This window comes from Scophthalmus maximus, chromosome 6 (genome assembly GCF_022379125.1).
Source record: "Scophthalmus maximus strain ysfricsl-2021 chromosome 6, ASM2237912v1, whole genome shotgun sequence".
In the NCBI taxonomy this organism is placed as follows: domain Eukaryota; kingdom Metazoa; phylum Chordata; class Actinopteri; order Pleuronectiformes; family Scophthalmidae; genus Scophthalmus; species Scophthalmus maximus.
In genome coordinates, this window is record NC_061520.1 from 17,050,323 (window position 1) to 17,065,599 (window position 15,277).

A 15,277-nucleotide genomic window follows, 5' to 3' on the forward strand; every position below is an offset into this window, starting at 1 on the left:
TACTGGTTTCTATAATAATGAGAGATTTACATTTGGGAGAAAATCCAAACCTGGTGCTAATACTGTGGTTCTGATGTGGATCCACTGTGAAGACAATCCAGAGCAGCAATCTTCTGTTAATCCCTGCGCCTTGCAGTCTTTTCTAAACTAAGCATGTTCTCACGGTCAGAAGCAGAGGTGAAATCTGAAATCAATTTCAAAAAATTTGGTTGCGAAAGCTTCAGATTTGACTTGACAGGGCCTTCTCCTCATTAAATCTGCCGTACATACTGGAACACTTTCTGTTTTGTCTTCACTATACAACAACCTATTGCAGCCTCCTGTCCACTTGTTAGATGAGCGCTGTCGATCTTAAATTATTCCTTCAACACATTGCTTATTCAAAATCTTTTATAACATGACATATGTACTCAACCAAAGGAAAGAAAATGTGTCAAGAACCAAAAAAAGTTCAAAAACACATCCAGGACCACAGAAGTACCATGTTGCGTAAGACAGGCCCTATATATTGTTAAGTAATCTCATGGTCCTGTGTTTTCTTCGTTTATATGGTGTTTACATGTTGTAAAATTCAAAATCAAAACCAGTATGTCAACTCAGGTAGGAAAGTGCATCAATTGGAGGAAAGCAAAGCAATATGGTCAATGCAGTATTCCAGTTTAGGAGAGTCAAAGCCTGTGAGGTGAACGTATGACAGCACCTTACTTACTGTCTGCATGAAATTGGTTGCAAGCTCCGTTTAGTTTGAGTACAAACGAATCTGTCAAGCAGGGAGCTTGGGGGCAAAGCATTTCATCATAGCACTGTGTGATGATGACACCGCTGTGTGCAGTCTGTTGTCCACTTAATGGAAACCCTGACAGATTGATCTCAGACAATGCAGACGCGTTATGGTAATGGGGAAAAGTTATTTGAACAAATGAAGGTCTAAATCAAATCAGTTGTATTTAAAGAACACATTTAAGAACAACAGTTGACCAACAACAGTTGCTGTATGTTGAAAATATCCCCAAAAAAACAAACTAAACTAAACAAAGCTCTACACAATAAAACACGAGGACCAGTTTGACAGATACAAGACAGGGAGGAACAATTGTAAAACTGAGTTACAGTAAAAGCCAAGGAGTTAAAATGTGTTTGAAGACAGGAAGGGTAGGGGCCAGTCTGGAGGTGTTATTCATACCGTTGTAGCCCTGTCAGCCATTCTAAACCTTTCATGCTTGGTTTCTACGACCTGTCGGATGGCTTAACAAAACTCTTGTCGGTCAGTTCCCTCTGAAACTGATTGACAAGTCACACAGCACCTGCAGGACATCTCCTGAAGGCGACAGTGGAAAGACACTTAAATGAAGTTAAATAACTGCATAAGTCCTGGGCACCCGGCAGCAGGGCCAACCTGGCAGCTGGACCAGTTTGGCTCCAACTAGGTATCTCAGGTATGATCTGACAGAGCTGCCCTGCCCCAAGGGTGGTGTCAAGTAAACACTGGGTGTGTCACTCAAACCTGTAGCTCATATCCAACCACGGGAGAGATTTTCCAAAGTTACTTGGAATCATCATCTAACAGTAAGTCAATGAAAAGGTTGGATCAGCTTTCAGTTTACTCCACAGACATGACAACGAGACAAAAGTTACGATATCTTTTTTGTTCTGCCCTGATTATTAATAACAAAAATAAAGCTTCAATTCACTTCTCATATGTTTTCCTTTTTTTTATTTTTCACCTATTCCCATGGCGATTCACCTCTGATTTTGTGTTTCCTCTGTGTCTTTTTTTCTAAATGGTTACTTGTATGTGGCAGGTTGTGTTTTCAATGTCAGATGTGTCCACTGTTCAGTTTTATGTCAACAGAAAGTACTCTCTCAACAGAACGTACTATAATGACAAGTGACAGTGACAGTGCAGGGTGCAGTCCTATCATCAGCGCTGGATAACACGGCCACTGATGTTTTCAGGGCCTGAACATGCTACGAAAGAAAAGTTTGTTCATTTTGTGATCTGAACATAAATCACTCAAAAGCACAAATGCTTTTACTAGTGTCACTTTCTCCCACATAACTCTCACGGTAGAGAATTCAGGGGTGTATCAAAACAAGTGTAAATGTAATTTGACATTATTGTTTAATTCCATGGTGCCATTTAAGATTGTTATATCAAGGTATATAATAGTAATAGTAATAATAATAATAATAGTAATAATAATAATAATATGTTTTAAAACTGTACAGATGAATTACAACTGTTATTTTTCCATTTAATTTCCCTCCACTTTGCACAAAATATTGGTTGAAATAGACCAATGTATGTTGATGGCAGCTCAACTTCTGTACATGGGAATGTTCCTTTATGCTGTTAATTTTTTTTTCATCTGCTGCTACTTTACAGTGAAGACTTTTATAACCTTTGTATCATGAAGGGACAAAGCTTCAAAGGGGAAGTTTGATTTATATCTAGTTTTACTGGGGCTTAAACCCGGTCCTCGCCTACTTTAATAAATCCGAGTTCTACCGAAAGATCCGTCAGTCTTTATAAGGGGAGAAACTTTAATGCAGGGTTCAGTGGGATATTAGAGATAAAGATCACTGGTGTTATAGTCCACTCTTCATTACTGAGAGCACAATATGTAATTTCTACATCTCTGCTGTATTTATCTAATTTTAAAGTGTTAATTTCCAAAGGTTTTCAGAATTTGTTCTGTCGTGCGTTCTTTGACATTGTGTGAATAGAGTTTTACAGTTCGGCGATTGGGGCACTGATAAGCAACAATGGTCCGACCTCCTATTGGCAGAATGTGGTTTACGAGCACAAGTCAATGATTTCCTACTATCATATGTGGCGGTGTGGAGGTGTGGAGGTGTAAAAGGGTGGAGTGATCACTTCACTTTTACCTGTTCAAACATGCAGGTATGCAGGTATGTGCTAAGGAGTCTGCTGTTAGAGGCTGTAATGTACTTCCTGTTGCTTCTACTTCTTTATTTACATAAACTCAATCTTTATTATACATTTTCAGGTAGATTCTCTCATGAGTGGCAATGAGTCGCAGATGTTATAATCAAAACCACATGCACTACACACATGCACGCGCGCGCACACACACACACACACACACACATATATATGAACAGTGATTATAGAGTTGATGAGTATGTAATAACATGACAGTGGTTGCTAGGCACAACAGCAACAATAACAGAAGGTTAGAATTGAATTGTCGCCAAATAATCTGTTCTGTCTGATAACAGGAAACAGATGAAAGAGTTATTTTAATAAACTGTTTCAGAATAAAGATATAGTTAGTTTTTTTGTTTAAAAGGTATACCTTAAATACATTTGACGAGACGTGTGAAATCTATGACATTAATAAGGTGTAAATGATTACGAATAAAATTTAAAACCACCAAGTTATTGCAGTTCTGGCGTTATGTCATGCCCATAACTCTCCATGATCAAATGGGAGGTCCAGTCGCAAAACCAAACAGGCTTCACACTCGCTGTAGGAGCCTTAAGGCCATGACTGTGAGAAATGAGCAGCGACTACTGATTTCTGGACAGATCCTCCAACTCCCAGATTATGTAAAGAGCAAAAACAGTAGATATGACCGAGTTCTCTTTAAACAGGTGATAGATGAGTAGGCTGAGACATGTGCATGACTTCTTCGGTATGCTGCACTTAGTCACTGCGAGGACACTACAGTGCTGAACCTCTGATTGATTGGCTGGGCGGTGTCCCAGGAATGTGTTCACTGCAGGCAGCACACACAGATCTGCTTCGACAATCGCCTGTGTGTTATAGTGACCGTCCATCAGGAATACACAGGTAATTCCTATGATTAACTCAAAGATGGGACAACAAATTTAAATAATCAAAAAATATATACATTATTCTGTGCTGATAGGAAATTTCTCTAACACTTTGGCTCCAACTACACTGAGCAGAGATTAGGACCTAACACAGCCCCATGAACCCCGGTGTTCAAATTTTGACCTGATAATGGTGCAAGATGAAAAGTCAAGCAATCCATTAATATCTGTGCAAAATTGCATGGTAACATATCCAACTGGTTTACAATATGTCAGTCTAGACAAGTGGTGGACTGACAGATCAACATTGCCATTCATGGAGCTACGCCACCACCCTCGCTAGAAAATACCAATCAAAGCTGCGGGTTCTATCAAAGAAAGTTGTTTGCTCGCATACTTTTGGTTAGATGTGAAACCGATTAATTTTTAATCGACTGTTAGCGAAGAGAAAATTGTTGTTGATCAATGTAGCAGGGCTGTTAAAAAAACAACAACACACAAGAAACCAGCAAAACACTGCACAATCACAGATACTGTACATGACCTCATGTAAATGTTTTCAAACTCCCACTCACACCAGAAAACAACTTGGTTGCTAGGTTTATATTAAGTCAGACGGATTTTCATCAACTTCTCTGTCTGACTGAGAGTGAGTCATCCAACCAGACTGCAGTTTTGTTCCCGTGCCTAACCACGACTAGAAGGAGGCGGCGTGTGTGTGTCTGTGGTCTAGTAGCAAGGTGCCAAAGTCCAGAATTGTAAAGTAATATCTCCTCATGCTTTTTAAGTAAACAGTGTGGATGTGTGTGGAAACGTGTTGACTTGCCACAAAATGTTGACTTTGTAAAAGCAGTAAACGCTTGCAGGTCCGCAACGCAGCTGAGCCTTTTTTTTTTTTGCGGGACGTTGTCTGAGAGAGTTTCATGAGACGCTCATTGTTGTGTTAACTAACCCTTTTATCTACACATCCTTAGCAGGTTAACCACGTTCTGTTCACTTGGCCTCCACACAAAGTTTCCATGGAACATTTGCTGCCACTGTATTGTAAGGGAGTGTAAGGCCCAGATTAAAATCCAATCCAACTCCACTCCCTCGTGATGACCACACCCAGAACGAGAATGCCAAGACAAGCACAACTGGGGTGTGTTTGTGTTTCAAAAGGCTTCACGTTCTCTCTCTTGTGTGTTTCCATTATTAAAAATGCTCAATGAATAGTCGGACTATACTCCTTCAGATATATTGACCCTCTGACCTTTTCTGAACTTTGCTGTAACGGAGCCCGAGTGCTAAAGGAGTGCTTGACGTACACTGTGCTGAAATAAGGAGAAAAAGAAGTTGGAAGCCGTCAGACAAGCAGGAACTTGATCGTCCTCCAGCTCAGAGCTGCACTGTCTCTGCAGAGTTAAAGTGACCGTTCAAGTGTGTGTGTATGTGTCTGTATGTTTGAGAGACTCGTTGATACAAAGTCTTCTACGCTGAAATAATGCTGTCACTGGAGCAATAAAGAATATCATTTGATTGTGCAAGTTTCAGTAAAGGGATCCCCTCGCTAGCAAAGCACAGATGCACACAGAGGTCATTTTAACCAGTAACTCTGTGCTTGTGGTTGAATGCCTTTTTCGAATTGCATTAATACTCAAGACAATTTGCTCTTATGATTAAAAGTTGCTTATATGTAGGAAGACACCTCCTACACCACCTCTACAGAACACAGAGACTAAAAAAAAGGTCTGGTGGTTGGGACGCGGGCGCCAAAACACCTCTGAGATTCGATTGGTTTTAAGTTTTAAAATATGTTTCTATTGTTTTCTTCATAAGTGAGAGTGACTGTCTCTATAATGTTGATGACTTTCAGAGTCTGTGCCTTTGCTTGACAAAAATGTGCTCCACCCAAAGACAATGCACATCAGATATTTTAATCACCGGATCAACAGTCTAAGAATATTTGCAACATCTATGTTCTCAGGAAAATCAAAGTTGTGGACAGATATGTGTGTGTTGTAAGAAATATGTAGTGGACACACTCCTAGTAGCAGTGTTCTATTTTTAATTACTGATACATATAGCTGTATAATGATCACTGACCAGTCCTGTTTGACCAGACTGCGGCCTAAGCTACTCCACAGCATGCTTTATGTCAAATGTGCTAACAAAATAATTAGATAAACTAGAAACAAAAGCAAATTACCCCGAGACATATAAGCTGAAGCTGTTGAACAGGTTTCAGCATCCAGAGGCAATGTTGTTAAAACAAAAAAAGGAAAGTTAAGATCACAGCAGCTACAGCCAGAGACACAAACCCGGATTAGACCTGACAATTGGAATTAAGAGGCCTCTGGGTGTGAAGATACTGTCAACTAGTGTGTGACTCTGGGCGCATATTTATGTCTTAACCAAACTGATCCAACCTGCCCCAAACCCAACAGACATCCTCCTTTTTGAGCTTTAAACCCAAACCGAGTTCCACACATCATTGTTGTCACAGAGCACCTGTTTATCCAGATTTCACATCCTACTACAGGAATTATTTTATATGTAGCAATTCATTTAACACACAAAAGTTAAAGTTTCTACTGACAAACATCTTCACTGTTCATTTTAACTACCACCGTTTCTTTCAAAGACTAAAGTAGAGCCTGTGTTTCACTTTTTTCTTTGTTTAAATGCAAAGAATATTAAGGAGAAGGCCCATGTGAGTGCAGCAGCTTCTAAATATCCAACTAAGTGCTTGGATTAATTTTAGTGCTGATACAAAAATCCATAAAACACACTGTATTCCTTAAACCTACCCAGCAAGTTTAGAGCTACATTTTGCTGTGCACACTGCTTATTACATCTGAAACTGGAGTTGAAATGTGCACGATGTGCAATCAATAGGAATGAATGACACAGGCTATAAGATACCCAGGTATAGAAGGACGCCCAGAGCTATAGAAGCTGAAAGACTTGTGCCTTGTTATAAAAATATTCAGGTGTTGCAAGGGTGACAAAATCCTCAGTCACCTCATGAGCAGAGCATGAACAGTATTGACCGCGCCTGTCTTTGAAAATGAAACTCTCAAGATGTGACTTGATCCTAAACTGTGAGGAAATCTGACCTCTGCATGCTCCACTGGATCACTCAAAACAAGTTTGTACTGATTTGCGGCGACTCGTCCCTCTAAGGGAACAATTGAACACAGGCCATTGCAGCCAAATGCCCGCAACAGCATAACACTCTTTTTTTCACATTTCTGCAGAACAGTGCCTATGGTCTATGCAGAACTGACCTCTCATATGTGCACTAATCCTCATGATGAAGGGGTGTATGCACTGTAACCCCTACTATAATATCACTCTCTGTGTAACATCGACAGACTGTCCTGGCTGACATCACGTCCTGCATTGACATTCTCAGCCACCTGAGAATCTCACATATCGCACCAATGCACGAACAACACGGTCATCAACTGTGCGCTGACGACCACAATTTCTGACCCTTTTACAGTAACTGACGTCTTCTCCTCGGATCTAAATGCAGATGCCACTTGCGTCACCGTTCACGCTGAAACACCATCTTCGTGACTGAAGCTCCTGCCGTTTGTGACAATGAGTCGCTCACAGTCACTGCACCACGCAGTGCACCTGGAAGCATAATGCATTTGTTAAGTTTCTCCACACATTTATTTAGGCTTTTACTTTAATTCATCACCCGTTTAAAGGCAGATGCGTCCGTCTTGATGTTACTGCAGATACTCGGCACAAAGCAGAACGGGCTGCCAAACGACACCTCAGACGTTGCCCACACCCAGTTTACACATACTGCAGAGGTACAAAATCAAAGTCTCTCAAGTACGTTGTACACTGAATGACTTTGTTTGTTGAAATTTGGTAAATTCCAATGAACCATTTTGATAAAAACAAACAACCAATTCTGCGATGATGTTATGTTGCAACGTTTTGACTCATTCTTTTATGCATCTAATCACTTCATCAAGTTGCCATGCTTCTGGCTATAATGACTCCTCTACTGACAAATAAGCGATGGAAATATTTACTGAAACTTTGATCTCCGGTACGACTTTGTCACTTCGCTGAGCAAGTCAGGTAGGGAAAAGCAGGGCCTATCAATGTCGGCGTTGAAACTACACCAGAGCAAAGACTGGGGAATGCGAGAGGCAGAGGCTGACGTGGTTACACTTTCACTGACTTCCCTTTCAAAGACAACCGTGACAAAGGTTTTCTATCAGGGCTCAGACACTATTATTTTGCAATTGCTTTACTTTAAATTAACTAGAGCAGTCAAATTGAAAGCTCAACAACAAACATTTTTTAATGTGTGCCTTTGTATCTATTCCCGTGAGTGTTGCAACAAATGAAGTCCTTGGGTGTACCATTAACCCTCATCCTGCCCCATGTACCCGCTATAATGGCCAGATTTTGAAATATTGGTCAACTTCATGAACAATTGCAAATAAAAAGGCATGCACACCATCGTCTCACAAATTCTGGCGATACGACCTTTAACTTTGTCAATGAGGTTTTGCATGGTGAGTTGCCTCATGTGAGGACGACGTTAACTGGGCTTGAGTCCCTTAATTTAGTAAAGCCAACAGTTACAGCTCGAACAGGCACAGACGAAGCACGTTGTGACTGTGTTCTGTGTCCCACCATTTCTACAGATTACAACAGCAGCATTATTGTTTTCCTCTGAATTCTTTGCTGCCCCCACTGAAACCTCCCCAATCTTAATCCATGTGTTTCAAACTTCTCTATTCAGGCCAGTAGGGGCCTGGTTGCCCATCACTACTGTGTCAGTTGATTTATAGCCATGATATGGCACTCAAATATGTGCATTATATATTTGTTTGCATGCGTGTGTGTGTGTGTGTGTGTGTGTGTGTGTGGATTGATAAGTGCAAGGTCACAGACCTCTCAGTTTGTCGTTGGCTTAAGGTGCATCTGTTTGAACTTTAATGAAAAGCACATAACCAGCACATAAATTTTCCTCCAAATAGCAGTTGGACAGCAGAGATTTGAGCTTTAGGGTAAAGTTCCACACCATGGTAGAAATTGAAGGCATGTGCATGTGAAGAATGGGAAGAATGAAAAAGAATGCCGGCCTCACCTACACCAAAGTTGCAGGGGAGAGAAACAAGTGCAACTGGGTGTGGTGAAATGTATCCAGAGAGAAAACAACCACTAAACCTGAGGCCTGTAATGTGCATCACTGATTCATGTGCAAGATTGTTTTTACCCAAAACAAGAATGCTCCAGCAAAATACAAACAAAATGCATTAACTCCGGAGCATATCATTTATTTTCTGCGTCCAGCAGGCAGCATTAAAGACATGTTTCTACTTGCTGTTGTAACAAGACTTTCATGAGACAAAACTCTGCCTAAGGCATTTGTTTGCATAAACTTGAATAATACATCCTATTAGTAGTTCCACCTTTGTTTATACAGCTTGGCTGGCTGTGTTGATTAGAACACTACAGGTGCATACGACTTTAAATGTGAATGTTTCAGTTTAATATGTAAGGCAGAGCAGAACTATGACCATGAGCAAGCTCTGTGTTCTCTGATTGACATATGTAATAGATTCATTCAGAAATGAAAAGTCTCCCAAATTTGCACACTTGGGATGTAATTTGCGTAAAAATCGCCTTGTGCATGAGGGTCACAAAATGGCTCGAAAGCACCCCCTACCACATTTAATTCTGGAATATTATTGTGCATGCATTAACATCTTAACTGTATTCTTATGGTGTAGGTGGTTAAGGTGATGCAGAGCTAATTACTTTACATAAGATTAATAGCTGAATCAACAACGCAGTCCAAACAATGCTTGACTTATGAGAACGATACTGATATCAATATTTATGTCTTATATTTACCCATATGGCTGGGATGCTTTTATCTGCCTAGCTCTATCAAACGCTTTTTGCATTGGATCATATGAACTGATCATGTTTTGCATGAAAATTTAAATAAAATTTAAAGCAGTCAAATTAACCTAACTGAGTTAGAAGAACAATATTTCCCTGACAAAGTAAAAGAAAAGTACAATGTAGGATTGTAGAACATGGAATATGTCAACATGTTCAAGAAAAATACAAATCGAATGAAAGCACTTGCAAACTTTTTAACACGGGTCATACGTTTGATTCTGCTGTATAAATGTTTACGCAGACTGCACAACATACATATCTGATGCAAATTAGTAGATATCAGTGCAGGAGTGTATTGGTATATTTTGGAGAATGGGTGAATAGTTTCATTCCATGGCATGTATGTGTGTCATGATTTGCCAATTTCATGTGATAATTGTATTATTTCCACGGTGGATTTTCGAATTGTAAAAAAAGTTAATGAAAGTAGACTTGAGGCTCTTTTTCCTTACACAAGCACATGGACACGTGTGTTCCCCCCTCTCCATTCCTCTTCAGCCTGTCCTGGTACAGGGTGTGTCTCTGCTTATCTTCTGACAATCCCTCCCTACCTGTTTTACAGGAATGGCCACTCCTGTCATTCAGAGCCAGAAGCGTGTGGGCCGGGGGGAAAGGAGGCTGGGCAGCAAAAGTGAGAGTACAGGTTGAAGCGGCTGACGAGGGTCCTCCCCCTGGCTCCACGCAGACATAAAAGCAGGCAGAGGCTGCAGTCAGACACTCAGAGGGAATTGGCTCTCCTTTTGAAGTCTGCTCATCTTAAGTTTTTTGTTTCAGTTCTGCTCAAGAGTTGACAATGGCAAGTGGAAAGAAGACAATGTCCGTTTCAAGCTACACCAGCGGCGGCTCCAGGAGGTCCTACGCTCCAGCGTCCAGTGGCTACTCCGTGACAAAAAGAACCAGCTATGGTGTTGGTTCTGGTGTTCCTAGTTTTAGTTCAGCTTCAATGGGAGGTGGTAGTTATGGTTTTGGTTCTAGTTATGGTTCTGGTTCTGGCCAAGGTGGTTTCATCCACCCACAGATCACAGCTGTCCAAACCAACCAGAGCCTGCTGGCGCCACTGAACCTGGAGATTGACCCCAACATCCAGGCTGTCCGCACCCAGGAGAAGGAGCAGATCAAGACCCTCAACAACCGCTTTGCCTCCTTCATCGACAAGGTTGGTTCCTGTGCGCTCTGTGTGACTTCCTTATGTCTCATGTACAACTTACTGTAGGCCTCATTTTCTGAGAATTGAAAAACTGCATCTTTCCTGGGTTTAACTAACCTCTAGCATCTGTCAAAAGTAAACTGACCTATTTTGAACTAGAAAGTTAAAACTTCAGAGACATATTTAATGAAAGTGTTGAGTAAAGTTCGCTAGGTGCAAACGTGTTTTTTTTCACTGTCACAGCAAGAGAGCTGTGAAACTTATCTCTGTGGTGTTGTATCCATCAATGAGTTACAGCCTTTGTGAATAGTCAAGCATATAAAAATCTCAAAGTCTGCCAGTGACCAGGACCCCATCCTACACTGACACCTCTATCTGCAATCTATCTAAAGTAGTCCATGCCGGTGGCTGTTCTCTTTGCCCACTATCTAAACATAGGTGGGGATTATATAACTCTGACTTGCCTTTCCCTCAGCTGGCAGATTGGTAGAGAATGAGGATCTGCATTACGCCCACAAAGTCCAAAGTCTGCAAATTGCACATCTCTTGTTACCTGGTTGTTATAGGCAACACAAATACAAAGCTGGAAATTAACTTTCACTTGTTTTAATGCTCCACTCACACAGTCTTCATTGCGTCCAAGATATATGGGGATTTACCTTAGTGTAGAGAACCGGGACTCGGGCTACAAAACAAATTTCGTATCTCATGATACTGTTCTGCTTTGTCTTCAGTGGTTTATCTGCCACACCTTGTTTTTTTTTTATGGCTGGAGTGACTGTGTGGCCTCTATAGCTCAGCAGAGCATGCAGGATGAGTCATAGCTGAAGAAGACATACAATTAGTGAAACCCTGTAAAGCCACATACAGTACACAGGCTGGGTAGAGCATTCTCCTTTTTGTTTCAAGAAACAAGGATTAAAGATATGTACTCTATTCCGCCTGTATTGCAGCTGCTTGAAATGTATCTACACAAAGATATGCGTCCACAAGTTACAATTGTTGTTAGTAGGGTGTGGCAATTCAGATATGTAGTAATCTATTCAGTCATGCGGATAAAGGTGATGTATCTTAAAACCAGACACCACAAAGGCCACACCCTATAAATCCTTTTTGGACTGATCCTCTTCTTCTTCTGAAAAATATTTTTTTTCGCAACTTAGTGATGACTCCATGACAATTAAAGCACCAGTCATACCACACAATCTCTATTTCAACACCATTTAGTTAAAAACATGAAATACAATCATGTTTGAGAGCAACATCTGATGACCTCTGGTTTTGTATCTGCACAGGTCCGTTTCTTGGAGCAGCAGAACAAGATGCTGGAGACCAAATGGAGCCTCCTGCAGGACCAGACCACCACCCGCTCCAACATCGACGGCATGTTCGAGGCCTACATCTCTAACCTGCGCAGACAGCTCGATGGGCTGGGCAATGAGAAAGTCAAGCTGGAGGGAGAGCTCAGGAACATGCAGGGCCTGGTTGAGGACTTCAAGAGGAAGTGAGTGTTGGCACATCACTGCCAATGGTTACAACACAGGCCCAATGTAATGATGGGATGTACTCATGTGTTGCCTTGCGTTCCAACAGGTATGAGGAAGAAATCAACAAACGTGCAGCTGCAGAGAACGAGTTTGTGCTCCTGAAGAAGGTGTGAATTCATTAAGACGGTTCTTTAGATGTTTTTCAATTTTGGAAGTGGCCAGTTATTACAATTCCTATTTGTACATAATTTCCCTTCCAGGACGTTGATGCTGCCTACATGAACAAGGTGGAGCTGGAGGCCAGAGCTGATGCTCTTCAGGATGAGATCAACTTCCTCAGGGCTGTCTATGAGGCTGTATGTACTATCTACAATGTCTAATTCAGCCTACTTATTTCACAATTCTGTAATGACCACTTGAGTCCATGCATACATCATACAAACATATCCAGCTAAAATAGACAAACGATCATCTGTTTTACACCAACCTTTGGTTCTGTAGGAGCTTCGTGAGCTGCAGGGCCAGATCAAGGACACCTCCGTCATTGTGGAGATGGACAACAGCCGTAATCTCGACATGGATTCCATTGTGGCTGAAGTGCGTGCTCAGTACGAGGATATTGCCAACCGCAGCAGGGCTGAAGCAGAGACCTGGTACAAACAGAAGGTGAGTGAAAAGCCACATAACAGTCTATTTCAAGGTATATTTCTTGTGTTCTGTCTTCCAACCTGCTGGCTAATGTTGACACAATATATTTCTTCGAAATTATAGTATGAGGAGATGCAGTCCTCAGCTGGACAGTATGGTGAAGACCTGCGCTCAACCAAGGCTGAGATTAGTGAGCTGAACCGCATGATCGCCCGTCTTCAGAATGAGATTGAGGCTGTCAAAGGACAGGTATATTCCAAAACCTCTAATGGAACACACCTAATAATGAACACAGCTCATTTTATAAGAGTATGTGAACTTCATGTGTGGTATATTGTTTTGCACAGAGGGCAAACCTTGAGGCTCAGATCGCAGAGGCTGAGGAGCGTGGGGAGCTGGCAGTGAAGGATGCCAAGCTCCGCATCAGGGATCTGGAGGACGCTCTGCAGAGAGCCAAGCAGGACATGGCCCGCCAGGTGCGCGAATACCAGGAGCTGATGAACGTCAAGTTGGCCCTGGACATCGAAATCGCCACATACAGGAAACTGCTGGAAGGAGAGGAGAGCAGGTGGGATAAACTTGAACATTCAATGCTGTTTTGCGGCCATTTTAAACTCTGAATCAAGCACTAACTGAACTTCATTGCACCATTAGAATTGCCAGCGGAGGCTCCAATGCAACCATTCATGTGCAGCAGAGCTCTGGAGGTAAGTTTCAGATTTTGAACATCATCACCAGACCACACTAAGACACGAATGGATTAATGATAACACTTGTCCTTCTCTCTTTTTTCCTGCTCCAGGATACTCCAGCTCCGCCTCCGGCGGTGGATATGGTGGTGGTTATGCCAGTGGTGGTTTTAGCAGCGGCGGTGGTGGTGGTGGTGGTTATGGCAGTAGCACTATCACCAAGTCCACAGTCTCATCATCCAGTACCAGGAGATATTAAAAAGGAGAGCCATCCCTCTTTCCCTTCAGAAACTTCAGAAAATAATCTTAAGCTGTGTTCCTTCAGGGTGCTATCCAATACTGTTCTGCAAGAGTAATGAACATCCCAAAATCTGATTCCTTAAAATGTCAGACCAAAAATAAAATAAGATAAAATAACACATGAGATTGTGTCACACTGCCACCATGTGTTTAAGGGATCACTTGCTGTTTTTCTTACTATTTACTTCAGTATGATTTGAGTTTCTGAAGGTAAACATGGCCTCAAATACACAAGGGCCAGGTCAGTTAGCATGACAAATTGGTTTTATTTCTGCACTGACTTCCAAGAAATAAGAAAAAAAGGTAAAAATAAATGTTAAAACTAAGCAAGGAAAGTATAAAGTACAGCGAAAAATCAGAACTCTATAACGTTTGTCAACTTAGATCATCTTAATACTGTATTACAATGATAAACTGCTCTGAAACAGGATCCTGGTGCTGAGATAGACAGATTATATTTTTATACCCCTGTTCTCAGTTGATGATTCCTACATTTGAGTTTTGATATTAGTAAAAAAAAAAAAAGAGCAAGTCACTGACCAAATTTGATCATTGGAGAATACAAGAATTATACATTTGTGTGACGTTACATGTTTACATTTATACTTTGAACTGTTTGGTTACTGGCTTGTTCAATTTTACTGTTGTCTCACATGTTTCCCTGCCTAGTTTTGCCTTTGATTGCCTTCAAACTAAAACTATGTTGAAACCAGATTTATTTTGTGAAAGCCTTTCGGAGCAACATGACTGACAAAATGTTGCAGCCAATGATATCAAATGAATCTGAACAAAATAAATCTGAGAACCAAGATGATTGCCTCTCTCTCTCTCATTATTGTTATGAAGAATGGAAGAAAAAAAAGGGTGAACCCAGTACAGTATGCATCTACTTGAAGCTCAAGGTGGCTTCACAGTAACAGTAGGATTACATTTTCTCACTGAGATTTCACATGGTGGCAGTGGTGTGCCACTTTTACACTTCCTACTTGGTTGTGCAGTCCCCTGTGTACTGTATAAATACCCACCATCACATTTACCAGGAACATCGCAATGATATTAGGAAAGGGTCTCCTTTTGCACACAATACAGCTTTGTGGCATGGATTCCACAAGATGTTGGAAAGTGTCCTTTAAGATCCTGGTCCATTATCACATGATTCCTGCAGATTTGTCTTCCCATTCAACCACATCACAAACATGTTTCAGATCTATTGACTAGGGAGGCTACTGAAGTCCACTGAAGTCACTGTCGATGTCCATGGTACCAGTTGCTT

General features: G+C 41.3%; 1 protein-coding gene across 1 annotated transcript; it reads left to right on the forward strand.

Annotated features, from left to right (window-relative positions):
- Window positions 1-10,436: 10,436 nt before the first annotated feature.
- Window positions 10,437-14,813, forward strand: LOC118309653 (intermediate filament protein ON3). The gene is made up of 9 exons (XM_035632028.2): window positions 10,437-10,889; window positions 12,176-12,384; window positions 12,474-12,534; window positions 12,628-12,723; window positions 12,869-13,033; window positions 13,139-13,264; window positions 13,363-13,583; window positions 13,670-13,722; window positions 13,818-14,813. The coding sequence occupies exons 1-9, from the start codon at window positions 10,527-10,529 to the stop codon at window positions 13,961-13,963; spliced, it is 1,440 nt and encodes a 479-aa protein (XP_035487921.1). The 5' UTR covers window positions 10,437-10,526; the 3' UTR covers window positions 13,964-14,813.
- The last annotated feature ends 464 nt before the right edge of the window (window positions 14,814-15,277 follow it).